We start from the raw sequence: 27,813 nt of genomic DNA, 5'->3' as shown, positions 1-27,813 counted from the left end.
AAGAATTGCTGTTGTACAAGTTGGAGAGAGACTCGACAAATGGGACTACCTTAAAATAAAAAGCTTCTGCACAGATAAAGCTATTGCAACTAAGCTAGAAAGACAACCTACTAATTGGGAAAGAATATTTACCAGCAATATATCAGACAAGGGGTTAACATCCTGTATATACAGGGAACTCAAGAAACTAATCCCTCCCAAACCTAACAAACCAATTACTAAATGGGCAAGGGAACTAAAGAGGGACTTCTCAAATGAAGAAATAAAAATGGCAAAGAAACACATGAGGAAATGTTCATCATCCCTGGTGGTGAAGGAAATGCAAATAAAGACAACCCTGAGATACCACCTTACCCCAGTCAGAATGTCCCACATCCACAAATCAGCCAACGACAAATGCTGGAGGGGATATGGAGAAAGAGGAACCCTATTACACTGCTGGTGGGAATGTACACTTATACAACCACTTTGGAAAGCAGTCTGGAGGGTCCTTAGAAAGCTAAAGATTGACCTCCCTTACGACCCAGTCATACCACTTCTAGGCATCTACCCTGAACAACAGGAACCAATATACAAGGACACGTGCACCTCCATGTTTATTGCAGCACTGTTCACAATAGCTAGGATATGGAAACAACCCAGATGCCCCACCACAGATGAATGGATCCAAAAATTGTGGTATCTATACACAATGGAATATTATGCAACCATTAGAAATGACAAAATAATGGCATTTGCAGGGAAATGGATGGAGCTAGAAGGAATCATGTTGAGCGAGGTAGGCCAAGAACGAAAAGACAAATGGTACATGGTCTCCCTGATAAGTGGATGCTAAATCCAAAATGTTAGATGATACGACAAAACCAACAGGACTTAAGAAACAAAGACCTCCCACTCATCTGGTTGAACCACTACTAAATATCCCCACGCTGCTGATCACATATATGGTGTATAACATGTGAACACCGTTATATGTTACAGACTGTGATAGACAATTTGCTCAAGGAAAGTTAGAATGAACTTGTGGCTTTAAATGAACATCATTATTCCACAATACTGTGAAATTCCGGAAATTATGTAATCACTTAATCACAATAAAAAAAAAAAGAATCTCGGGGAAGGGAGGGAGGGAGGGGATGGTAGGGGGAAAACAATGGAGGGGGTAACAATGTTCAAGAGGAAGTGTACTCATTACCTCACTCATGTAACTGTAACCCTCTGTATAGTATCTTTACAATAAAAAAAAATTAAAAAAAAAAAGAATTGCTGTTATAGGGGCTGGAAACATGGCACAAGCAGTAGAGCACCAGCTGACTTCTGACAAGTCAGAATACTTGGCCAAGTATTCTGGTTTTGGTTGATTGCTCAGATAAACTTTGAACCATTTCAAATTAGCCAATCAAAAGATTATGAACGTAATTTCTGACCAGTCAGTATAAAGGGCAGTACTGTGTTAGGGATAAAACCTGGTGCACTGCCCACCCTGAGCACTTGCTTACTTGGTTTCCTGTTCGTATCAGGCCTTTTGGCAGAAGTGAACTTCGATTAGGAATCCAAATAAAGGCTTTCCATTTCAGATCATTCCAGCATCCCGAGGCTGCCCATGACTCTCTTAAGCTTTGATCCTTGAGATTGATCATAGCTGAGATTACTGTGTTTTCATTACAGCTCAGAGAGTGGGAACAGTGTGAAAAGACTGAAATCAGACCCTGAACCAGACGAGAAGAGCCAAGGTAGGTGGCACCTTCCTTTCTCTTTTACTCATACACCTTGTGAAGCATGATGAGGAACTGGGATCATTCCATCCATAAATAAGGGGATTCCTGTCTTCATACAAACCTTCCTAAACTTGGTTTCCAAACTTTTATACCAAGCAAGATTTATATTTGAGGCTAGCAGCTGCCCTGCAAAAGAAATACATTAGATGCCACGGAGCTGGTAAGTGACAATTGCTGTCCTGGGAGTGCTTACAAAGCCCTGGTCAGATGACCTCTTCTCACAAAGGGCTTTGTCTCTGTCTCCGCCAAATGTCAAGTTTCTTGATTTCACCTGGTTTGCTACCATGGGAAGTTGAATGCCTAGCTCCTGCTGATGGTTGGATTGAGCCTAGAAGTTTAATACAATTCCCAGGAGTGTGTTTGCTTTGCCTAATGACTTTTATGTGATGAATCTGCTTCTATATCAAGTGGCACCAAATAAGTAAAGGCAAATGTTCTTAGAGACTGGATTAGAAATGAGAAATTCGCTGGGTACTGGTGGCTCACACTTGTAATCCTAGCTACTCAGGAGGCTGAGATCTGAGGATCACAGTTCAAAGCCAGCCGGGGCAGGAAAGTCATGAGACTCTTATCTCCAATAAACCACTCAGAAAATTGGAAGTGGCACTGTGGCTCAAGTGGTAGAGCTCTAGCCTTGAGCTGAAGAGTTGAGTGACAGTGCCCAGGCCCAGAGTTGAAGCCCCATGACCAACAAAAAAAAAAAAAAGAAAGAAAGAAAAATGAAATGAGAAATTCAAGTCTGTTTTTTATCTGACTCTATTAAACTTAGCAGGTCATCTAAAAAACAGAGCTTATGTTTCTTTATCTTAAAAAAAAAAAAAAGCACTTTTAAAAATGACCCATAGAATACCAGTGATGGTGGGCTGTTACTTTTATCCTTTTGCTCTAGAATCTGCTTATCAAAAGGACCATGAGTGAAGAGCCGCTCTTTCACCAACACTGTCTTCAATCTAGTTCTTTTCCACATGGAAGAAATATTATACATTTCTATGTACCCATCCAGACCTATTCTGTGTATGTACAAACATATATGTACTTGCTGGGCATGGTGGCTCACTTCTACAATCCTAGCTACTCAGAAGGTATACATCTGGAGGACTGTGGTTTCAGGCCAGGCGAGGCAAAAAAATTCGCAAGACCTATCTCAATAAACTAGGTGTGGCAGCATGTTCCTGTGGTGCCAACTACACTGAAATCTATAGATGGGAGGACTGTGGTCTCAGGCCAGCTCTGGCAAAAATGCATGACCCTACTTGGAAAATAATAAAAGCAAAAAAGGGCTGGAAGTGTCACTAAAGAGGTAGAGCTTCTGCTTAGCCAGCATAAAGCTGAGTACCACCCAAAAAGAAATCCCCCATTTTATTATAGATAACTTCAAAGAGATTCAGAAGTTTGAATAACAGTATAAGGAACTTCTATATCCTACCATCAGTGTGTGTGTGTGTGTGTGTGTGTGTGTGTGTGTGTGTGTGTGTGGTGCAAGGAATTGAACTGGGACCTTATGCACACTAGGCATGTGTTTTACCACTGAGCCCTTAAAGACTTGTAGGATGTATCCAGTGTTCACTTACACCTTCCCAAGTATGGTGTTTTGTGGCAAATCCCAGAAATAATTTCATAATTCTTTAATATATATTTCTAAAAAGTAACTTAGTTTAACAATAGTAATACCATTACCATATCTATAATAATCACAATAATTATCAAATGTCAAGTTAGTATTATTTTCCTAGTTTATCTATTTTGGAAATAGGGTCTCTGTTAGCCTTAGCTGGCTTCAAGGTTGCAGTCTTCCTCAGACTCCTGAGTGGTGGAATTACAAGTGAAGTACCACTGCACTTGGCTTGATTGACAAATTAGTTTGTTTGGTTTTGTTTTGTTTTTAAAAAACAATGATCCAAGGAAGGGCCAACCTTTGTATTTGGCTCAAAAAGATTGTCTTAAAGTTACTGGGATATAACTCGCCTGTTAAAGTAATACTGCTCAGTGATGTTTTGTGTGTTGACAAGGTTGTGCAGTCATCACAATTGCTATCTAATTCCAAAATGTTTTCAACAAGCAAAAGAAAGCCTTTACCTCTAACAAGATACTCCGCATGCCCTCTTCTCTTTAGTCACTGGAAACCACTAATCAGTTTCTTTGTGGATTTGCCTTTCTGGGCCATTTCATCTCAGTGTAATCAAGTATTACGTGTCCTTTTGTGTTTGGCTTCTTTTAAGTTAGTGTGTTTTCAACATTCATCCATGTTTTAGCATGAAGTACTATTTACTAGTGGCTGCCTAATGCCTGTTTATATAACATACACATTTTGTTTGTCCATTATTCTGGGCATGTAGGGTTTTTGGCTAATATGAATTATGCTGCCATGAATATTCGCATACAGGCTTTTGTATAGGCAACTGTTTTTAGTCTCAGGTCATGTGATAACTGTATATTTAACTTTTTGGGAAGCTACTACTTTCCAAAGTAAGTGCACTATTTTTCCTTTGTACCAACAGCATATGAAGGTTCTGATCTCTTTACATCCTTACCAATACTTACCTCTCTCTTTTTAAAAAAATTATTATATACATCCTCATGGATAGTTTCTTTTATAGTGGAGGTGATTTTTTTAAATGTAGTTTGCTGTGCGCTTTGTCACAGATTCATTGTGGTTTTGATTTGCATCTCCCTAATGATTGATGACATTCATCATCTATCTCTTTGCCATGTTTATGCTTTTCTTTAGGAAAGCGTATATTCAACCTTCAAGTTAGAATTCCCTATATATTTTGAATATTGGGCACTTAATCAGATAGATGATTGCAAATATTTTCACTTTCTCCATAATGTCCTTTGAAGCATAAGGTTTTAGTTTTGGTGACATCTTTCTTGTGCTTTAGGTATCATGTAAGAAACCATTAACTAATTCAAAGTTAAAAAGGTTTATGCCTGTTTTCTTAAAAGAATTTTACCCCATCTTTGTTTCATTCTGGGGAATGTAGGCATATGTCATGAAGTAAGGATCCAGTGCCAGTCTATAGGAGTGTTGAGACAGTTGTTCTTTCCTGCACTGAACTGTCATGACTTCCTTGTTGAAAAACCATTGACTATAAACATATGGATTCATTTCTGGGTTTTCTTTTCTACTCTGTTGATCTTTACATCTGCCCTTATGCCACTACTAGTCTTGATCATGCTTACTTTGTAGTTTAATTTTTAAATTGGGAAGTATGAGTCCATCAATTTGTTCTTTTAAAGATTATTCTATTTCCATTTTGAAATAAGCTCATCAGTCTGTCAAAATAACAGCTAAGACTTTGATAGAGATTGTTGGAATCTTGGATTGAGTTGGGAATGTTGTTTTTGTGTGTATGAATGTATGTGCATGTCTGTGCACACATGCATGTGCACACATACACACTAGAACTCAGGGCCTTGACTCTATTCCTCAGCTTTTCTGCTCAAAGCTAGTATTTTACCACAGCTCTACTTCAGGCTTTTTAGTGGTTACTTGGAGATAGGAATCTCATGAGCTTTCCTGCTTGGGCTGTAATCCTCAGATCTCAGCCTCCTAAGTAGCTAGGATCACAGGTCTAGCTTTTCCTTCTTTTAAGTTATTCTTTTGTATTTTATTTGCAAAGTGAGTCTGTTCTGTGTGGTAGCCTATATTCTAGATTTCACTGTGGTGTTCCTTGTAAAATGGGAATTAGATCTAGGAGCTTGACTAGTTTGATTTTATATTTCTCAATATGTTGATTTTATATTTCTAATCATTATGAGTTTTCCTGTATTTTAACTTTTTTGGGAGGGTCCGATCGAGGGCCTGAACTCTGGGCCTGGGTGCTGTCCCTCAACTCTTCAGCTCAAGGCTAGTGCTCTACCACTTGAGCCACAGCGCCACTTCGGCTTTTTTTTTTTCTTTTTCTGCTTATGTGGTGCTGAGGAATTGAACCCAGGGACTCATGCATGCAAGGCAAGCGCTCTACCACTGAGCCACCTTCCCAGCCCAGTATTTAAATTTTTGTATTACTTAATTCACTTGTTATTGTACTGTGTGAAACACTGTATAAGTACCCATGGAGAACTTTTTTCCCTTCTTTTTCTTTTTTTGTCAGTCTTGGGTCTTGAATTCAAGGCTTGGACACTGTCCCTGAACTTATTTTGCTCAAGGCTAGTACTCTGCCACTTGAGCCACAGCGCCACTTCCGGCTTTTTCTGTTTATGTGGTACTGAGGAATTGAACCCAGGGCTTCATGCATGCTCTACAAGTGCTTTACCACTAACCCACATTCCCAGCCCACCATGGAGAACTTTTTTTTTCTTTCATATATATATATTTTTTTAATTGTGAAAATACCATATAGAGGGGTTACAGAGAACTTTTTTTAAGGCTGTATAGTATTGTGCTATAATATATCCCATTTTTATATTTATGAGACTTTTTCCCCTATTCTGGGGTTTTAGTAATAACCTCCCATATGCATAATTTTTATACACATGAAAACTAAACTCAGGTCAAATACTTAGAACAAGAATTGTTCCTTAGAACTAGAATTGTTTCTTAGAAATAGAAATTGTTTCTTAGAACTATAAATGGAACCAAATTGCCATTCAGAAAAACGATTTCAGTTTATACTTAGGGAGTCCTGTTGACTTTTTTTTTCTTTTTTGGTGACAGTACTGGGGCTTGAAGTCAGGGCCTGGGTACTGTCCCTTAGCTTTTATGCTCAAAGCTGGTGCTTTACCACTTGAGCCACAGCTCCAATTCCAGCTTTTTGCTAGTTAGAGATAAAAGGACTTTCCTGCTCAGGCTGGCTTCAAACCAGGATCCTCAGATTGCTGAGTAGTTTTGGGTGTAAGCCACCAGCACCCGCCTGGTGGCTTAACATATGGGAAACTCATTCAAACATGACTACTTAGATAGGATAAATGTGTGCACTTGGTGTTTTGTATCTGTGGGTTCAACTAACCATGTTGAAAAACTTGGAAAGGAAAACATTGCATTTGTACTGAAAATGTATAGGCTTAAAGTATATGGGAGGATATGCATATTATATTCATATATATATATATATATTACATGTAAATACTATACCATTTTATATAAGGGCAAGTCTTGGAACAAATTCTCTGAGGATACCGAGGAAGATACATACAGTATTTATATATGCACATACACATACAAATACATACAACTTCATAGGAATCATAAGCACATTTCAACCAATAAATTGGTTAATCCTGGGTAGGGATTGTTGGAGTGAATCAATGGAAAGGAAAACTATGAGGCTTCTTTGAATTATCCCAGGCAGACATTTGTATTTCAAATCTGTTATTACTATTATTTTTGTCGTTCTAAATGCCTTCTTCCTACGCCTGCATCCTTTTAGCAGAAGATAGGCAGGGGATCTCCTCCTTAGTTGGGAGGAAAAGCCCCAAAGAGAATGCCTCCAAAGCTTGCTTCAGAGACTTGTCCTCAGCAGTAGATAACCTGAAGGTAAGTCCTGCAGAAGATGTCCTGGAAAATATTTAGCTTCCATGCCAAAGACTAGCCTGGGCAGAGCATTTGAATGCCCGGTTGGTCCCTCTACTCTCAAGTCACGTATCTGCCCAAATCCCAAGAACATTTCCTATTTGTAATTTTCTGTGTTAATTTGGTATGACATTATAGTCCAGCAAATTAAGAAATTGGCAGGAAGCTTCACCAAATGGGCGAGATCAGAGGGCACCTATTTATTCTGTTTTGTTACGACTTGTAGTCTTTCTTTCTTGGAGCTTCCTAGATAACTAAAGTCTTTTCCCTTAAACTCCTCCAATACTAGGTGGTCCATTTCCTCAGTTGCAGTTCTGTAGCTAGCTTCTTTCTTCCCTAGGCCAGCACTTGTCCTCTATAGGTGCTCAGAACTTGATTCTTTTTTTTTTTCTCATCCTCTTCAGTTACTCTGCAGAAATTTTCTGCCAGATTACTGAAAGTATTATTCTATATGTGATACATAATATACAGTGAGTACTCAAGTAAAGACAGAGAGAGAGAGAGAGTGCTGATGTCTTTTACACTTTAAAGAGTATCTGATTTTGGCCATCACCCTTCCCATCCGAAGCTTGCAATAAAAGCATATTTTCTTGCATTCTTACACTTTGTGAATTCAGGCCTGCCATGTGCCAGACCCATGCTATGTTCCTTGGGGATGAAACGGCAAAGAAAGAACCCTCACTTTTTTTTTTTTTTTTTTTACTGGGGTACATAAGCTCACAGGCAAGAGTTAGGAATGAATAGTAAGCTTCCCATGTTCCCTACCACCCGCTCCTGGTAGCCATTGCTACCAGATTTTTATGTAGCTCTCCTCAGATATAGTTACACATATGTATTGGCATACACTGCCCCCTAAAAAATTATTATGTATATACACTGTTCTGCACCTGGTCTTTTTCATTTAGTATATTATCTTGGTGAATAGGTGATTCTAGTACATAGATGCTTTATTCTTTGTTTTGTAGTGCTGAGGGATCATGCTACTAATATTAGCACATTGCTGCTGAGCTACACCCTACCCCAGGGAGAGTCCATTACATAGCCTGTAGCCCACCACTTATTAATGGGTTATTTTCAGCTTTCTGCTACAGTGCATTCAGTGAATGCTTCTTATGAACATCACTTATGTTTGATGGTCACTGAAATTTCAATGACTTGTATTATACCAAGTTAGCTTCCTCACACATTCCCTCCTAATAAATTGTTTATATTTCTGTGTGAAAACCCGTGTTTCTTTTTCTGTGAACTGTGAATGTCTTCTGCCTACTTTTCTTGGAGATTATAAATTGGAAGGACTCTTATATCTTCGAGACATTATTAGCTTTTGTGGTATGTGTTGCAAGTATTTGCCTCTGCTTTTGTATGCTTGTCACTGCTGTCTCTGCAATTGTTTGCTATTCTTATTTTACTTGTCTACATGTACGTGCTTCAACATTGCTTATCCCTTCGCAGCCTAATTCTCCTTGTTCTCCCTTTTCAAAGCATCCAGAAAAGATGAGCACATAAACTGAGCTGGCATAGGATAACTCTTACTACTTTTCTTTGTCTTCTGAGAAAAATACTTCCTTTCACAAGTCTGTTTTCCCCCTGTGGTACTTGGGCTTGACTCACAGGGCCTTATGCTTGTTAGGCAAGTGCTCTACCACTTGAACCATACCTCTAGCCCTCTTTGGCTTTTTAATCTTTTTCAGTTAAGGTGACATATATTTTTTTTTTTGGGGGGGGTGGGTCTGAACTGGCCTCTAACCACCATACTCCCGTGTTTACCTCTTGATAGTAGCTGGGGTGAGAGGAGCATACCACCACCATTTCCAGCCTATTTTTGATCATTATCTTCCTGTCTCTGCCTCCTGAATATCTGGGATTACATGTGTGAATCACAATATCTGGCTCTTTTTGCATTTTCTTGAGGCATAGTGAGATGTTGGTGCTTTGAAGAGAAGTTTCAGAAAGGGCTGTGCTTCTCACACTGAGGCAGTGGCAAGGAACTCCATCCTTTAGTTTGCATTGAGCTTCAGTATCCTTTAGTATTTTTTTTTTGGGGGGGGGGTCAGTCTTGGGGCTTGAATTCAGGGTCTGGTTCTGTCCCTGAGCTCTTTCACTCAAGGGCCACTTCTGGTTTTTGAGTGGTTAGTTGGAGATAAGAGTCTCGGGACTTTTCTGCCCTGGCTGGCTTTCAACCGAGATCCTCAGATCTCAGCCTCCTAAGTAGCTAGGATTACAGGTGTGAGCCAGCGGCACCTGGCCACTTTAGTATTTTTTGATTCAGGTTTGGTTTAATGTGTTCTACTGTAAATAGCCTATAAACTTGTCAAGTCATCCAATTTCCCTCTATTAGTAAACAGGAATAATACAGGTTGTTGATAATACAGTTGTTACAGTGGTTATAAGAGGATGGAAAAAGGGGTGGAGAGGCATCTTTTAACCTTCTAGTTTGAGGTGTTCCATCGTTGGAGTGACTGCATAACTAGACTTCCTGGGAAGAAAAGAGGTGACATGCATGTCATTAAACATGGTCTTAAAATGTTGGTTGGTGTCTTTTCATTGTCCTCAATTGTAAAAGACACATAGACATAGAAAGCAAAGGTTGTGTTTAATCCTCTCCCTGTCTGGGAAGAGTGCCCTTGATAATAAAATACGTTATTCTGCTGCATCTATTTGGCCTTCAGCATGCGTTGGTGCTGGCTAGCATATTGGTCAAGTGTGGTGTAAGGAGGATATCAGATCTGAGTGCAACTGGCTGTAAGACCATGACTTGTAAGTACAGACAGTCAGACCAGGACAGGTGACACTACAAGGTAGTTTGTCTTCTATCTCTGAGAGGAGATGAGCATTTAGGCAGGCTGTGGTGTTCAAGTCCTTTGTGTGGTTCAAGTCCTAGCTTTGTCTCTTATCTTTAAAGTTATTTCACCTCCTGGTGTCTCACTTCCTCCTGTAAAATGAGGATAAGCAGAGTCTTGACTGCACAGCCCCATTTTGGGGTTCCACAGCATCTGTGGGAGATTGCCTGGCATAGTACCGGACTGTGGTGACAGGCCCTCACTTTGAAAAGAGTTAACCATTTGTCCCCTTTGTTTTGCAGAGGCCCCATCCTGTGTGTCTCTGGGAAGCACATCTCTGAGCAGCCCCTCCATCCACTGCCCCTCGGCTGCTGTGTGCATCGGCATCCTCCCAGGCTTGGGCGCTTACTCGGGGAGCAGCGACTCTGAGTCCAGCTCAGACAGCGAGGGCACCATCAATGCCACTGGCAAGATCGTCTCCTCCATCTTCCGAACCAATACCTTCCTCGAGGCGCCCTAACTTCTGACCTTTCCACAGGAGGCTCCTCCCCAGAGGGTTCAGACTTTACACCACCCTCACAGAACTCCTCCACCTGCTTCCTGTGCACACCATGGCACTTTTAACCTGACCTGAAAATGTGCCAGAATCCAGTTATGGCCTGAACTGTTTGGTTTTCTTTCCACTCCAGCACAGGTGACTCGACCTGTCCACTGCCTTTCCTCACTGATGGTTAGGGTGGGATGAGGCCCAGAGGAGGCTCCAGCCAGCTCCCTGGGGATAGGCTTAATTGGCTTGCAGAAGGAGTCATTGAGTTTTATTGCTGTCTTGGTTTTTCCTTTCCTTTAGCAGCACAAGGAAGCAAGGGCAGTTACTGGACCTGTTTAAATGTTCTGTTGTAGACACATGCTGTTTGGTTCTGCTGTGTTTGGAGCATGCGGGGAAGGAGGGCTGACTTCAACATGGTGAAAAGCCTCCCTGGAACTAAGTCCTGACGTGTGACTCAGTAAAGATGATTCCTCCATACCTGCAGGGCTGTTGGTCAACACCAGCCTTCTCTGTAAAGCTTTTTCTTGTTCTCAGCCGTGCTCTTCTCTCCACCGACCCGAGTATAGGAAGGGACTAGTAAGAAGAAGGTAGCCATCTTCTCAGCTTTTCTTTACCTGGCAATTTATCTTGTTTTTGTTCTTGAAATAAAAGACTTGCTTTAAGATTCTAAACATTAGAGAGACAAACAGGCCTTATTTAATCGCAGCCAGAAACCAGAACTGCTGTTAGGTATGTTAATGAGATGACTATTTCTAGAAGCTTCTGGAATCTTAATACTGCAAAGTAGTGGGACACGCCTGTGTTATGACTGTACTCTGAACTCCACTGAGGCGCTGCTCTACTTGATGTGTAGTACAGTTGTGGCTTTTGACTGTGGAAGCTATTTCTAGCCTAAGGTGCTGCCCTAGTACTTTTCCTTTATTTAGTACCCTGCAGCTTCTTCTCTTCCCAAACAGAGCAGACAAAGAACCTCTTTGTCGCTAGGGTACCAGGGACTCAGCACTTTGAGAAGGAGGGAGAACAGAGGGAAAGAAGAAGAGATGTAGAGGTCTCAAGGACCCAGGTGGACGTGAGCTCGAAAGACAGCCTATGTTTCGCTGCTTCAGCACAGACCTGAGCAGCGTTCTTCCCCTTGGTTTAGCATCAGTTGTTTCTCCTTCCCTGGGTGTGAGACTGAGCGAGACACATACTGAATGTGTTGGCACTGTGATGCTGGCAGGCAGAGAAACTACTCACTTTACCGTGGGCAGAGAGGCCTCCGGATCTCATCCAACCCACTTCTTTTCCCCTTCCAGTGCAGCAACACACTGGTGCCTATTGGCAGATGGTGGCTTCCCTTCGCCCAAAGCGCATGCTTGTAAGTGCTGCCTTTCTCAGGACTTCTTGGTGCTAATTGTTCCTGACTGTCGGTGTGGGCACGTCAGGGTTGTGCTAACAAACAAGAAGTGTAGGTAAAACTGTGTAGGCACCTTCTGCCTCTCTGTTCCGTTGTTCCTGTGATGGTGCTGTCATGATTACAGCTTGTACCCGAAGCAACCCCAAACCATTTTAGAAGGCAGACCAAGACATCAAAGTCACTATTGTTATGCGGTTTGACTTTGCAGAGGCCATTACTGCACCTCATGGCCTCTGTTGATGTTGGAAGAAGTTGACAAATGGTTGCAGGGATTAAAACCATACATTAACTTCAATGCTTACAAACCTGTCAGAGGATGAGCTCAGGCTTCCCCCTGTGCTGCCAGCTCTCTGCTCTCACTGCTAGACTGTCTTAAGCAAACAGTCTTCAGACTTCTTCTTTCTCTTACTATAGAAGCCAGATTAGCCCTCAACTTGCTACCTTCCTACCTTAGCCTCCCAAGTGCTGGGATTGCAGGCATGCACCACTACACAGGAGCAGACAGATTTCTGCTGTTAATGTCTCAGGAGAGATTGTATGTCCGTGGCTCTTGCACCTATCCATGCAGAGCCCTGGAATTGAAATAAGCTTCTGTAGAAACCGTTGCTGGCAAAGCAGGGGCTGGGGCTGACTAATGGGAAGGGAAAGCAGCTTGGGGAGGTGTTCAGGGTAGACATAATGGTTCTATCTTGGAACAGACAGACAGAAACACCTCCTTAGACCTTGGAATATAGTCATTGGCTCCAGGTTGGCAGTTCTGAGTCTGCCCATTAATCCAGCTGTGGATGGGAGAATGTTTGACTTTGATCCATACTAAACATGCACATTATTTCCCTAGTACTTTTTTTTTTTTTTTTTTGGCCAGTCCTGGCGCTTGAACTCAGGTCCCTGAGTCCTTTTGCTCAAGGCTAGTGTCTGCCACTGGAGCCACAGTACCACTTGTGGACTTTTCTGTTTATGTGGTTCTGAGGAATGGAACCCAGGGCTTCATGCATGCTAGGCAAGTACTCTACCACTAAGCCAAATTCCCAGCCCAGAGTACAATTTTTTACATGTTACTTACACAGTATTAGATTCTATTTAAGTAATCTGGAGACAACTTCAATCTATGAGATGTGTGTAGTTCCTATACAAGTACTGGTTGTTTTTTTTTTTTTTTGTCAGTCGTGGGGCTTGAACTCTGGGCCTGGGCGCTGTCCCTCAGCTCTTCAGCTCAAGGCTGAGTGCTCTACCACTTGAGCTACAGCGCCACTTCCGGTTTTCTGGTGGTTTATTGGAGATAGGAGTCTCACGTTTTCTCCTGCCCAGGCTGGCTTTGAACCGTGATCCTCAGATCTCAGCCTCCTGAGTAGCTAGGATTACAGGCGTGAGCCACCAGCGCCCGGCTTTTCCTATACAAGTACTGGATAGAAAAGACTTGAGTCATCCATAAATCTGGATATCCAATGGGGGTTCTGGAACCAGTAACTTACTGACTGTACTCCTGCCTTACCAACGAGGATTTTACAACCAGGTAAGAGGGCTACAAACAGGTTTGGGGTATGTCTCTTAAAGCCTGCTTACGTTGTCCTCAGTGGCAATATTATAACTAACCACACGAGTAGGAGCACGTTATAGCTAAAGACCGTCTCCTTGGTAGGCCTTCTAGATACTTCCTATCATTCCTCCTGGGGCCTGTCACTGCTGGGTGGGGAGAAAAGGTGCTTGCAAGTCAAAAGCACCTACTTTTCCTGGAGGCTGATGTGACTGGACCCGGATATCACTCCAGCTTCTGTGGTCTTTCTCTCTGATTGCCCCATCCTACCCCAGCCCCTCGGCTTCAGCTTTCCCTTCTCCCTGGGAACTCAACCTCATTACAACTTCATGGACATACCAGTGATTCCGAACTTAAGAGTCAGATGTTTGCTTGCTGTGTTACTCTGGCAAGGTCCTCACTGGTAAAGACTTCACTTTCTTCCTGAGCAAGCAGAAATAGTATACCACCTCCTAAGGAGGGGAAAAGTCACATGGAGCAGGTGCTTGGTAAATGGTAGTCACCATGAGTGCTGTCACCTTGGATCTCCATTTCCAGGTTGGTGTGCAGAGCATGGAGAGGTGTGACCTGTATGGGCTTATGGACTGTGCTGGCCTTCCCAGCCAGGTTGGGCCTTTCCATGACGTGCTGGGGCTCAGATCTGGTGTCGGGAGCCCCAGTGCCAGCTTCTGCTGTGCACTCCTCTCCCAGGCAAATGTGAACGGCTCAGGCACACCTGGTTCCTTACTGCCATCTCAGACAGACCCTCCAGGAAAAACAAGGAGAGCACAGTGGCAGCAAACAGCCATTTGGACTTGGGTGTTTTCTTGGCTTCTTGGCATGCCTAGCCTACTTACACATTCACATTCTGCATTCCCGGGTGGAATGCAAGCTCTGCTCTGTGGGAGGCTGGAATCTTGGCTACACTTTTGTAGTCACAGGTTGAGTACAAGAAGGGAGTCACATATCTCATGCCTTTATGATGCTGGCAAGGGCTGGCCTTTTTGCTCCCTTACCTGCTGGAGCAGCGGCTTCAGGGAGGGGTAGTCTCAGCAATAGGCAGAGTATGGCTCAGGCAGAGGGAAAGGCAATTGGCTGGAGCTTTCTGCCATAGTCTGTAGTCTCATTCTAGCTCAGTGATAGTCACTGTATTGGAATTGGTGGCATTCTGGGGAGCAGCCCTTTTCCGCATTTTTTTTTTTTGTCGTCTTTGGTACTGGGGACTGAACCTAGGACATTGCATTTGCTAGGCAAGTGCTTTGCCACTGAGCCACATCACAGCTCCCCTTCTCTCTGTTCTAGAGGAAATCAGAACCCCCCATCTCAGTGACTTGACTGCATTGCACGGCTCCGTGGTGGAACTAGGATTTTCACTGGAGCATTTGAAAGACTGGCTTTCTATGGAAGCCTCTGCCTACTCAGGTTCCCAAGTTACCTCCTGCCATCCATGTGTGATAGGAGAACCAAGTAGCAGCTCTGAGACCTGGGGAGTTAAAAGGGATTGAGTCCTGGTCTGGGTGTGGGTTGTCCTTCCTCCTGAGGACTAGGCCAGCAAGAGTGCACTGCATGCCTCACCTTGGTGTCTCAGGCAGGGCTAGGGCAGACCTCAGAAGACTCAGAGGCTCAACCCTGGTCTACACACCTGATCACGGGGGACAGACCCTGATTGTTACCATTACCTTTGCCAATCTGGGAAGTTACTGTGAGGTGCTGTAAGGATGGTGTGGAGGTCTGATGAGAAGTGGTCACCCAGTGTCCTTGGAGGGCAAAAAGGGAAGATGGGGCTAGGAAGAGGCTGTTACCCGGTGGTGGTCTTCACTGCCAAGCCATGGCTAAACAAAAAGTCCTGGGTTAGTGTGTGTCTAACGCCCAAACTTGCAGACGAGCCAGAATGAGCCAGGTATGCTGGTGCTGGGTTTCAGCGTGTTGCCTGTCTGCTGGGGTGCTGTGCCTTCCTAAAGGACGCAGAGCCCCATTTCCTGCAGTCTCTGAGAAAGGATGGTGTCCCTAAACCCTTCATCTAGGTTCCTGGTGGCCACAGTATCAGCAGGCTTAGTGTGGAGGTGTCCCTTCTTCATCTCCCAAGACAGTGTGTCTCCTGAGCTTGCTGGACACCAACAGTGGGACCCACCTGGTACTGCCCAGTTCTCAGAGGCCTCCAGGAAGAAGTACTGACCTGGGCGAGCAGGTGGGGACTAGCTTAGGGAATAGCTAGGTCCTTAGCAGCTTGCACGCACCACTTCTGTACAGACCAGCAGGCACTGGTAGTACTGGACCAGCTCAGGCATAGAGCTGGCCTGACTCAGCTGCAGTCTGCCCCTGCCTCAGGCCTGATAACTTTTCTACACATTCCATGGTCTCTGACTGGACATGGTCAGTGCCTGTAAAGCACTATAGTGTAGTGACCAGTGTTCACTGCTACTGGCCACACACAAGGGCCTGTGTCAAGAGACTCCTGGGAAGAAACTGGGGGGAGTTAGGAGGGAATGGGGAACAGAGAGGGAGTTAGGTCCAGATGGTCCTTGGGCTGGTCTCAGGAAGCTGGGCTTATGTGTGAGGGAGGTGCTGCAGGGTGCAGGAAGCCCTAGTTCCAGTCCTCAGGCCTTTAAAGCGGCTTTTTTGGGGGGGGGGTTGATCATGGGGCTTAGATTCAGGGTCTAGGTGCTGTCCCTGAGCTCTTTTGCTCAAAGCTAGTGCTCTACCACTTTAAGCCATATCTCTACTGCTAATTTTTGGTGATAAATTAGAGAAAAGTTTCCCAGCCTTTCCTGCTTAGGTTGGCTTTGAATTGCAATCCTCAGATCTCAGCCTCCTGAGTAGCTAGGATAATAGATGTGAGTTACCCAAAGAGGCTTTCACACACTATAAACCATGTTTCTCAGGAGTCTCAAGAGGAGGGGAGAGTGAGAAATGTGAGAGTGGGCCCAGAGAAAGCGGGCAGAAGGTCAGGGACACTAGAGACATGGCATGTGCTTGCATGTGTGTTCAGTGTACCATGTCCACTCATTTCATGGAGTCCCCACACAGAACACCCCAATTCCTGCAGGGGTGCTAGGTAGGGAGAGGAATTCTGATTGCACTTTTTCTGGATCACTGAGCCCTTAGGGTCCTGGCTGAAGAAGGAGCTGGTGAACGCAGGGACATCGCAAACTCCTTTATTATTCTGAACGTAACAAATAGAACACAATATAAAAACACATCAGAAATTGAGTGCCTGCCACTACATAAAGTATTGACTGGGGACATATTCCTTTCTAAAGCTAGTTACTTAGAAAAGGCCAGTTAATGATTGTAAAAACTTTATTCTCTTGAATAACAATTCCACGAGAATTATACAAAGTACATTCAATACTTAAGGGGAGGGGGAAGTTTGGCCTGGAAACATCAGGGGTTGACTTGGACACCGGAAGCCGGACTGCGCAGGGGGAAGATAGGGGGTGGGGTGGGGGCTCCATTGTAAAAAATGAGAATGTGGATTGGTAGAAAAGGCCACCCACGAGGAAGCAGGGTGAGCGTGCACGGCTGGGGAGGGTGGGCGCTGCTGGGCACAGGCTCAGGCAGGCTCCGAGTTCGTGGGGGCCAGGTTTTTGTGTTTGAAATACTGTACAACTTGTTGGGGCAGCTCCGCCAGCACAGCTTTGGCCAGGGTCTCCTTTGCTGCCTACAGGGTTGAGGGTGGGGTGGGGAGGAGAGAGGAGAGAGAATGAGACCTGGGAGGGACACCATGTCCACAGAGCCCAGGGACAGGGCACTAGAGAGGACCAATGTGGGCTGAGGGCCAGTGCATGCCCAATCCCCAATGCAAGCAGCGGCTTCCTTGACGAGAACTCTTACCTTGTGTGCTGCAGATGCCCAGAAATAACATTTTAGGATGAATTTGTCAGTGGGAGGCTTTTAGGGCAAAGAGAGAGCTGCACAGCCTAATCGGCTGGCAGGCATCGCCTGCGCACCTCTTTGGCTATGAGTGATGGTGACTGGTTTCCAGTCACGTGAGACTGTCCTGTGCACCAGCCAGTAACCCGTGCCCAGCACTGGGCCCCAGGAAGCCACCACTTCCTGAGATAAAGCACCACCTCGGCAAACCCAGAGGCTGCTGGGAGACAGGAAGTGACCAAGTGAAGTCCACTCGGGACCCCTGAGCTCAGAGCTTGCAAGGGCCATGCAATAAGCCACTGGTCTCAAGAGGGCAGTAGCATGGCTGGGCACAGGCAGCATCTGAGACCCTGATCCCCCCTGAAGCTCCTCACAAGTCCTGCAGCCAACCCCCTGTCCTTATGGGAGGACCTGAGGGGGGGCTGGACGATGCCAGAGCCAACTCAAGCAACAAGATAGGAAGGTCATGAGTCCCTCCTACAGGGGCTTTTGGGAAGAGGCTGAGAGGCCCTCCATCTTTCCATATGCAGAATGAAGGGCTGGCTGAGCATAATGGGCAGGGAAGCCTCTCACCTATGGGATCTTTGCCCTCATTCCTCTGCCTCAAATGCTTTGCCTCTAGGGTGCCAGTCTAGATTCAGTACTGCTTGCTCCCACGTTCCCTCAGCGGTGGCAAGAGCTCACAGTGGCACCATGGCTTTGGGGCAAGGCCAGGCACAGCACCCAGCAACTCATAACCTCATAGTTCTCCAGGAAGCCAGTGGGTCTGAAGATGCAAGGTCTAAGGCTGAGCCAGACAAGCTCCCGCCCCCCCCCCCCCCCCCCCCGCCGCCCCAGCCACCTTGACTGTGAGTCTTGGTTGCTCGGTCCTGTGACTGCCCCTCCTGGCCCAGACCCACACTCACGTTTCGGAACTCCCGGAAGGGCACAAACTGCACGATGTCACGGGCTGCCTCCTCGCCCGTGTGGGAGCGCAGCCTGCGGCTGTCTCCATCCAGGAATTCCATGGCAGCGAAGTCTGCGTTGCCCACGCCCACGATGATGATGGACATGGGCAGCTTGGATGCCTGCACCACGGCATGCCTGGTCTCCTCCATGTCGCTGATGACGCCGTCCGTGATGATGAGGAGGATGAAGTACTGCTGCAGGGAGGGGCCACCCAGCACTGAGCAAGCCAAGTGCCTCTTCTCCTGGCCTGTGTAACAATACTGACCTCCCCTCCTCCCCTGTTCTGGCGTCTGAGCCCCAGGTTCAGGGCTGGCTCTGTGGCTACACGTGGGCAACTGGGCCTCAATCACTGGGCCTCAGTGTCTCCATCTGCATGATGGGAACGCTGCTCAAAGCCATGCTGTGCCACGCACCTGGCAGCAGTCCATGGCATTCCTGACAGGCTCTGGCTTGTGCAGGAATTTATTTTACTGAGAGACTCTGGGGCAAGCCTCCCCATTCCTGCTCCCCCTGGGCAGGAGAATCTGTATCCCATTCTTTCCCTGCTCAACACAGCAGGAGAGGTAGGTAGCTGCAGGGGCTGGGAGCAGGTCATCTGGGCCAGCACTTGTGAGTTTTAAGTGCATCTGGGTCACATCCCAGCCTTGGCATTGACCATCAGGGGGTGGGGTGGGAAGGACTGGTCCGGTATGGTCTTCCCTTTCTATGCACTGTCCAGGAGGCAGCCCTGGCAGCGTGCCAGTGTCTTACCCTCTCTTACCTTCGCTGGCCTCCAGAAGGCAAGAAATTCAGGGCTAACGATGGCAGTGAGCTCTGGCCATTACCTAACACTGTGTTTACTGTGTTTACTTTTACGTTTCCCTCCCTCCCCACTCATGGTGAGTGACGCTGCCCATCATTCATATGTAGTGGAATAGTTCTAAATTATTTTGGTAAAAAAAAATACTGAATAATTAGCGTGGGTGATGGGGGGGTAAAGTACAAACTGTGACAGGTAGGAAGGTGAATATTCAGTTCAGGAAGCGGGCCCAGAAAATTCCAAGCCTGGCACCTCATTTTCAACTCATCTCTGTTCCAGGCCCCCTGTTGCCCTGCTCAGGGGACTCTGTTCTCTTCTCCAGCTCAGGCTTGTGGGGCTGGACTTCACTGTTGAGGTCTCTGCCTTCAGAATACTACAGCCCTGACTAGTCCTGGTCACCAGAAGCGACCAGGTTGGTTCTGAGCCACCTTTTCACCTAGCAGAGCAGCTCCCTGGGGAACTTGCAGAACCTTCCAAATCCACCCCCAGGGTGCCTTGTGTCCTGTGTGTCCTAGTGGGGAGGGAAGGAGTGGGCTGTGCCAGTGGAGACATACACCTTACCCCTTCCCACCCCCAGCTCTAGACAGCACTGTACCTTTAAGAGACCAATCCTTTGGCTGGGGATACCTGTTGCCATGGAGATGGTAGCCCAAATCCTGCAGTGGAGAGCTGCTGCCAGCCTTCATCCCTGGCTTCATGAACTTGAGAGGCCCAGATAGACCCTGTTCCTCTTGCCCCACCACTGTTCCCCTAGGCGACCCTTTGACCCCACCACACATTGTCCAGAGAAATGTTCCTGGGGCTGGCAGCAGGGAGAGCACAAGGAGGAATCCTGGCCTTTGACTAACTGGCTGCTCCAGGGAGGAAAGGGCCTGCTGTCCAGCCCCTTCCCTCTCACCCATGCACCCCCCCCCCACACACACACATACCCTGCCCTAGCTCCCATGTCAATCAGCCCACAGCCTTCCTCCCCAGGGATCGGTGAGGACCCAGGTCCTGCAAGCGGTGGATCCCAGCAGACAGGCTGTTAAGGCCTAACAGGGACCTGACACAGTCCAGGTTCAAAGCTAAATCAGGCTAACTCCAAAGTTGGGGCTCTTCTATGACATCCTCCTCTTTACCCACTGTACTAATAATACCTGTCATTGTGATCCTGGCAAGGGTAAGTCTCTTCTCTCCCCCCCAGTACCCTGTTTCTGAGCTGACCGGGAGATCCATCTTGAGCAGGTATCAGAGGCTGGCCCTAGCTGTGAGCCTTCACTTCTGTGGTCAGTGAAGAGCGTAGCTGGCAGGTCCTGGGCTTCTGGCCCAGCCTGGGCAGAGCTGGCCATCCTGGAGTCTCAACAATCCATTACCACCCCAGGGCAGATTAGAAGGACTAGAGGGCTATGGATAGCAGAACAGGGCAGAATCAGGCAGGAGGGGGTGCTGCAATCCCCACAGACAGCCCCGGGCTACCCAGCACCCAACATGACCTGTCTCTGCTCCTTTCTTCCCAGCCACAGCTCCAAGTCCACCAGAGTGTGGATTCTCCATCCCCAGCAGATGTGAACTCTGCTTCCACTGCCAGCTAGGACTCCAAGCAAGAACCCTCTGCACACTCCTCTCCCCCACACAGCCCGGACAGCCCCTGACACTGCATCTCATACCAGCCAGGCATCCCATCCAAGCCCAGAAACAGAAATCTCAAACTCAGCCTCCCACACACTTTGGGATGGACCCGCTCTTGCCTGTCTCTGGGCTTCTAGGGCTGTAAACAACCTAATGCATTTCACTTGCGTTTGATTTAGAACAAATTGACCAACCCACAGCAGTTCCAGGCACTGAGAAAGCTGCACTCACCACACCTCATTTCTGAGAACTTGGCCCTGAGGGATGGGAGTGAAGGAAACGCCCAGGGTGCCGCTGGCTTCCTGGCTTCCCCTTGGTGGGGACACCAACCAGGAATGGGCCACGCGCAGCAGGCCTGGGAGTCCCTAAACAGAGGAAAGGATACAGAGCCATGATGGGTGTCTCCTAGGCCAGCTGAACCTGCTTGGAACCCTCCTGCGGCTCTCTGTTGCCCTCAGTAAGCCCCCAGGCCCCAGTGGCTCCTGAGGTCTGGCAGGAGCTGGTCCTACCTCCCACAGCCCTCATACAGCACACACCAAGCCCCAGGCCTGGCCATGCGTGGCCACTGCTTGGACCACTCTGCATGCACACATCCTCTAAGGGGTAATTCTCAGGACACCCTCACCCCCATGGCCCCGTGTGCCCCAGACCCTCTGTTGGTTGAGGATACTACTGTGGACCTGTACTATCTCCATCACAGGCCAATCCCATGATATCACTGCCAGTGCCCGCTGACCTGTCCCCGCCCTGCTTTGCCTGTGCAGGGCACCCACTGCCTTCCTAGCATGGTGCAGGGCCACACTGAGGAAGACACCCAGAGCGAATGAATGGGAGAGTGGGGCCTGCCTAGAGAGACTCCACCACCTGCTCTCCGTTTCCTGTATGTGGGAGTGAGGCATGTATGCACATATGTCTGGGAACAGGGATAATGAAGCTACACCAAAGACTCCTCCCCAATGCCCCCCCCAAAACAACAAAACAACACACACACACACACACACACACACACACACACACACACAAAACAGCTGAACAAAATCATCAGATAAGTCACAAATTGCTTCCTTTGTTGTGGACCTAACAGTGCTACTCCTAGCACCCCCCGCCCCCCAAAAAAGAAAATTCCCTACTAGCAAGCACTTCTCACTAGCTATACACCCACCGAGCTGAGTCCTCACATTGCTTCTAGAAAGCAGGGACTGTTGTCCAGGTGAGGAGAATCAAATTCAGAAAGCGTACGCTGCCTGTCCTGGCCATATAGCCAGGAAGTGGGGGAGATAAAACAAGCTCCCCAGAGTGTGGGGTGGGGAAATTGGGTAGCCCCAGGCCCCTCCTTTGCCCTGTCCTGAGACCAGAGTAACAAGACAGGAGGAGACGGCCATATCCACTCCTGGACCTCAGAGCAGAGGGACCTTGGCTCCCAGGGCCACACAACTTACCCAGGAGAAGTGGGCTCCAGAGGCAACTGGGAGCGCAGAAAGAGGGAGTGTGAAGGGGGAGAGGGAGCAGGAGGCCCAGCGTGGTCCTCACACCCTTCTGCTCAGCAGAAGGGCCTAGTTCTACTCTGAATTCAGTCTTTTCATCCTGTTCCCAGAACACAAGCATCCTTAGGGCTTCCCTGAGCCCCAGCCTCTCCAGACACAGGGTCCAGGTGTGGCCCACCTTCCTCAGGACCCCAGCCCACCTAGTCTAACCTCAGCTGGCAGAGGAGCCCCAAGAGCGCTGGCCTAACTCCTGCCCTTTATGAGAGTGGGTTTTCCCTGGGGGGAAAAAAAAAGCCTCTCTTCCATCTCTCAGATGGGCCACGGCTAACAGCTCATGGGAGGGGATAAAGCTAACACCCTGTCCATTGCCAATGAATTCAACCCCAGGACTACCATGAACCAAACACAATGACCTTCCCAGGCCTCCATTACTGCCCATTGGGGTGGCTCTGGTCACCACACCATTCAGTGGGCAGCATCCTCATTTTATAAGAGGAAGCTGACTTAAAGCGTGCAGAAAGGACTTGATCATGTCTTGGGGGCCATGGTCAGGGCCTGCCCTGATTGTCCCTGAAGAGAAGCATTGGGTCCTTCCACTGAGCAAAAGCGGATGTCATGTTCACAGTGAAGTCCACCAGCCCCTACCTCAGGGCTCCTATCTTGCTGTTCCCTCTCTCCTGCGACACCGTTCCCTGAACCCCATCTGGGTAGTGGAAGGGTGAATAACCTAGCCTCCAGCCCTGCTGGTGAGGTGTGCCTGGCTGGGTTCAACTGCATGGGTGAGGAAGGGAGAGAGCCAGGAACCCAGACCAGGCGGCAGCCTTGGCAGCCTCAGCCCTGCCAGTGAGGCCAGGGCCTTGACAGCAAGCACCAGGCCAGGGCCAGGCAATTCCTTTGCCTTCCTGTGAGGCAGGTGAGCCTCTAATTGGGCCTGGGGTCAAAAAGGTCAGCTCCAAGACCACAGGGACCACAGACTCCTGGTGACCATCGTCCTGGGAGTTCTCTGTCCTGATTGGGGAGGTGGTGGGCATCTCCCTGGGTCACAGGCCTACATCCTACCACACACCAATGAAATTTCCTTCCCATGTAGCTCCAGGAATCCAAGTTTGGTTCAAACCCGTACAACACAAGTGAACAGAGACAAGCAGCATCTCACTTGGATTTAGGGCCAGGGAACGTGGACTGTCCTGCTCACCAGCCCTGTGGCAGTGCCTGGTAGGGTGCCTGGCCACCAGCAGCCCAATGCCAGCATGCACATATACCTGTGGCTACTTACCGTGGCTGTCTGCTGCTGCGTGGCCTGGGCTGCAAAGCGGGCCACGTGGTTGACGATGGGGGAGAAGTTGGTGGGACCGTAGAATCGGATGTGGGGCAGGCAGGCAGAGTATGCCTGGGCGATGCCATCCACGCCTGCCGCAGAGAAGAATCTGCATCAGCCCCCACCCTCAGTGCTGCACCCATTCTCTGCTTGGCCAAGTCTGAGGTGATGTGGTAGCCACCTGGAAGTCCATTGTGGACACGGGTGGGGGTCCTGTAGTTAGCATAGCCCTGACATACTATGTATTCGAAATAGTTGCTGCTCCAGGCCCTCAAACATCTATCTGCCCTGTGTTTCTGCCCAGGGGCTATGGCCCAGTGAAGTGGACCCACTTGGAGATATTTGTGCCACCAGCAGGGGCACAGGGCCACATTGCTTGGCCAGGAGATTCCATGGTTGCCAAGCTGCCGCCTAAGCTGGTGACCTGGTTGATTTCCCTTTGGAATCAACTCTAGCCCAGGCTTGGGTCCTCCAGGGAAGATGGTTGCTAGGCCCAAGCCGAATCCCAGGCTGAAAGGTCCCAGGTGTGGGTTCCCAGGCCTACTCCTCCTCTCACAGTCCACGTGCAATCCGCCTCACCTGGGGTCAGATGAGCACAGGCCCTGACCTTACATCCAGTCAGGCCAATCCATGCTGGGCCAGCAAGAAGAGGTGTAACTGGCCCCTCTCCTATTCCTGGTATACAAAGGGCCTAAGCCAACCTCTTCCTCTAGCTCTCTCACCCAGCCACCAGGGAAGAGCAAAGCAAGCCCCGGGAGGAAAGGGGCAAGGCTAGTGACTTCAAGACCCCATAGCCAGGACTGCATACTTACAGCAGCTCTGCTTAAATTCAGCACTGCTTGACTCCAAACTCTAGCTCGCCCTCCACCTGTCACTCTGAGCAAGGGGACCAAAGAAAGGAACAGCAACCTGTGCCCGACCTCTCCCTCCACCCAGGGAGATGGTGGGGGCCACACTCACCTGAGCAGAAAGGGTTGGTGGGGTTGAAGTTGATGGCAAACTCATGGGAGACCTGCAATGCAGAGCAGGTGCTGAGCTGCGGCCCTCACTCCAAAATCAGCCCTGCTCCCAGCCACTACCAGATTGAGTCCCCTCGAGGGCTTTCTCACACACACACACACACACACACACACACACACACACACACACACACACGCGCACACACCCTACACTCACTTCATGGGAAAACCAAACCTGCTACATCATTTCGTTCTCTTCTGAGTAGCCAGAGGGTCTAAGCACTGCTAAGATCTTCTCAGTCCACTGGTAAGGACTGCATACCTACTCTGTGCCAGGTGCCACAACAATGAGGAGACCAAGTATCTTCCCAAAGGCCACCAGGGCAGTGCCCAGGCAGGGAGGAGCCCCCCATGTGAGCATGGACAGGGCAAAACTCCCAGGGAGAAGGAGAAATTAGCTGAGAAGCTGGGGGGAAGGGAAAGGGGACAACAGGCTGAGTGAAGGTCATGTGCAAAGGCTCTGTGGTAGAAGTAGGGGAGGAGAAGGAAAGAAAAGGGAAAGGAAGGAAGGAAGGGAGAGATGGAGGGAGGGAGGGAGGGAGGGAGGGAGGGATAGCTTGTTTGTAGGACAGGAATGAGGCAAGCCAAATGCAGAGAGGGCTAGGCCTGACAGGTTCTGGCCGCAGGGAAAGAGGGACAGGGCATCTGGCATCTCCTAGTTGGTTCCAATGTCCTGCTTGGCACCACTGGGCCTTTGGCCTGGCCAAGCCCCACCTCCCCAGAGTTGCCCTGTGACATTTCCAAAGAGGCTTTTGCTCAAGAAAACATCTCATTCAGCTGAGTTCTTTGAAAGCTAGCTGGTGTCCTAGCAACAGGCTCGTGCTGGGCCCGGCTGCCAGCTCGCCCTGCCCCCCACATGGCATCCATGTAGGCCCAGAGGCCTGGTGTGGGCCCTCCAGGTTTGGGCCTCCAACCACATGGGGCTAGGCCACCCACCTCACTGGCCTGGCCCTGTAAGTGAACACAGTGCTCCCCAGAAAGGACCGGGGGAGATGGAGGGAAGCCATGGCTTGTTCAGGAAAGGACGAAGCGGGACAGACAAGTGGCAGGGACACTGGCTGTGACAGACATCCCTCGTCCCTTGCAGCTACTCATCAGAGAGGCAGGCATGGGTTCAGAGGAGAATCCCCGAGTCCATCTGCCTACCTGGAATCCGGACCCCTATGACCTTCCCAAGGTGACCTTGGGAAGTCACGGTATGTCTCTGAGGCTGTGGCTCTCCAGCCCCACAGCTCCATCCCATTGGCTTCTCACTGGAGCCTCCATGCAGCCCTGGGTTATATGAAACCTTGCCTGCCTCGTGCCCCGGCCCTCCCACACCCATCCCTAGCCACCCCTCTACTCACCTCTACCTCTTTCTCCTGACCCCTTCTGGGCATCTGTGACCTGCCTGCCTGTCCTTCCTGCTCTCTTACTAGTGTCTAGCTAGGCTTGGGCCTCTCCAACCAGCCAGGTATACCATTTGCTCTCAAGGGTCTAGGGCCCAGCCTGCAGGTGGCCTCAAACCCATGGCCAGTCTCACTGAAACCTGGCTCCACAGTCCCTCCAGATAGAATGGGGAAACAGAGCCCACGGCTCCATTCTTGGTGGGAAGAAAATGTATCCAGCACCTTCCAAGTGCCCCACGAACACTGCTTCTTCGCTGCTTCATGCTGCCTCTTCTCCTCCTTACTCTGCTTCCCTGGCTCCATGCCCCATCCCCAGCTTGGCTGCTTCTCACCCACGGAGCTCCAGCCAGTGGCCAGAGTTCGTCCATCTTCTCAGAGCTCCTAAAACATCGTCTGCCTCTCTCCTGTGCCCCCCTCCTTTCCATCTCCCCCCGTATAACCTTCCTCCCCCACTTCCCCATTCCACCAGGGTACCTGCCACCAAAAGCCCAGAAACCTGGTGGCCCCACAGCCAGCACCCAGCCAGCCAGCCCTGTCCTTCCCTCCCCACCACAGCCCTTGCCTCCACCCTCCCTGCCTGCCTTCACCAGCCAGTTTCTACTCAACACCCTGATTAAGACCCCTACGCAGCTCCCACAGTGGCCCTACTGCACATAAACTCGGCCCTCTTCCCATTGCCAATGCTAGGTCCATCACCCAGCTTCTGTCAGACTTTGCTGCTCCAGAAGAGCCCCTGGGCCTCTGCTTCATTGCCTCCATGTTGCTCTGCAAATCCCTGCCTCCCTTCCCCCTTATGGTTTGGACTGAATCCTCCAGGAAGCTTTCCCTCATCCCCTAGGCCGGGCTGGATCCCTTCCCCTGGGCTCTCTGTCCCCAGGCTGTCCCATGTCAGCCTCTGTGACATTGTCTGCCTTTAGGGACACTAGACAGGGTGCAGAAGCATGGTTACATCGAATCTCAGATGAACAGTATGGGTGATTTCCAATAAAGTATTCCCCCCCCAATATACAGCACCTTGTTATGCTTAAGAAATTGATGCTCAGCTGGGTGCTAGTAGCTCACGCCTGTAATCCTAGCTGAGATCTGAGGATTGAGGTTCAAAGCCAGCCTGGCAGGAAAGTCTGTGAGACTCTAATCTCCAATAACCCATCAGAAAAAATGAAAGTGGTGCTGTGGCTTAAGTGGTAGAGTGCTAGCCTTGAGCTATCCAGGCCCAGAGTTCAAGCCCCACAACCAACAAAAGAAAAAAAAAGAAAAAGAAATTGATGCCCATGTTACATGAAAACTGCAGTAGGCATCCTGTATGGTTACTTGCCAAATGTGGCCGCTCTGTCTATCATCCCTGCTCAACACAGGCTTCATACCCAAGACCTTCCCAAAGGGAAGATACACACACACACACACACACACACACACACACACACACACACACACACACACACACACACACACACTCATACCCAAGACCTTCCCAAAGGGAAGATACATACACACACACACACACACACACATCCTACACACACACACACACACACACACACACACACACACACACACACACACACACACATCCTTTCTCAACTAGAAGAAAACGAAGTTCAGCTTCACTCACCTTCCAGTCTGGTGGTAACTGGGCCCCAAATCCTAGAGCTGGAAACATCTTGTCACTAATCACAGAGTGGAAAGAAAAACAGGCTGACGCATCCGGACATGGGCCTCCAACCACCCACATTCTCCCATCCTGGCCCCTGACCAGGTCCCTGCCTGTATACCCCCATCGACAGAGAAAAAGCTGGTCCCTGAAGGAAAAGCTGTTAACAACAACAACAAAATCTCCACTGAAC

General features: G+C 48.4%; 2 protein-coding genes across 8 annotated transcripts in view; one reads left to right on the top strand and one right to left on the bottom strand.

The window, feature by feature from the left end:
• Psme3ip1 (proteasome activator subunit 3 interacting protein 1) overlaps positions 1-11,291 on the top strand; it is a 35,543-nt gene extending 24,252 nt beyond the window's left edge. For all 6 annotated transcript variants that reach the window (XM_069992361.1, XM_069992359.1, XM_069992362.1 and 3 more), the window contains 2 exons: positions 1,669-1,733; positions 10,376-11,291. In XM_069992361.1, coding sequence (XP_069848462.1) covers positions 1,669-1,733; positions 10,376-10,593 — 283 coding nt within the window. In that variant the 3' untranslated portion in view covers positions 10,594-11,291. The remainder of the gene's footprint in view (positions 1-1,668; positions 1,734-10,375) is intronic.
• A 5,379-nt stretch (positions 11,292-16,670) lies between these two features.
• Cpne2 (copine 2) overlaps positions 16,671-27,813 on the bottom strand; it is a 38,166-nt gene continuing 27,023 nt past the window's right edge. For both annotated transcript variants that reach the window (XM_069992355.1, XM_069992354.1), the window contains 5 exons: positions 27,582-27,636; positions 24,523-24,574; positions 23,521-23,654; positions 18,308-18,544; positions 16,671-17,190 (listed from right to left, as the gene is read on the bottom strand). In XM_069992355.1, coding sequence (XP_069848456.1) covers positions 17,083-17,190; positions 18,308-18,544; positions 23,521-23,654; positions 24,523-24,574; positions 27,582-27,636 — 586 coding nt within the window. In that variant the 3' untranslated portion in view covers positions 16,671-17,082. The remainder of the gene's footprint in view (positions 17,191-18,307; positions 18,545-23,520; positions 23,655-24,522; positions 24,575-27,581; positions 27,637-27,813) is intronic.

This window comes from Dipodomys merriami, unplaced genomic scaffold, assembly GCF_024711535.1.
Source record: "Dipodomys merriami isolate MVZ:Mamm:240054 unplaced genomic scaffold, mDipMer1.0.p SCAF_41, whole genome shotgun sequence".
NCBI classification, from domain to species: Eukaryota; Metazoa; Chordata; class Mammalia; order Rodentia; family Heteromyidae; genus Dipodomys; species Dipodomys merriami.
Note: the sequence above shows the minus strand (reverse complement) of the source record. Positions and strands in the feature narration are given on the sequence as shown.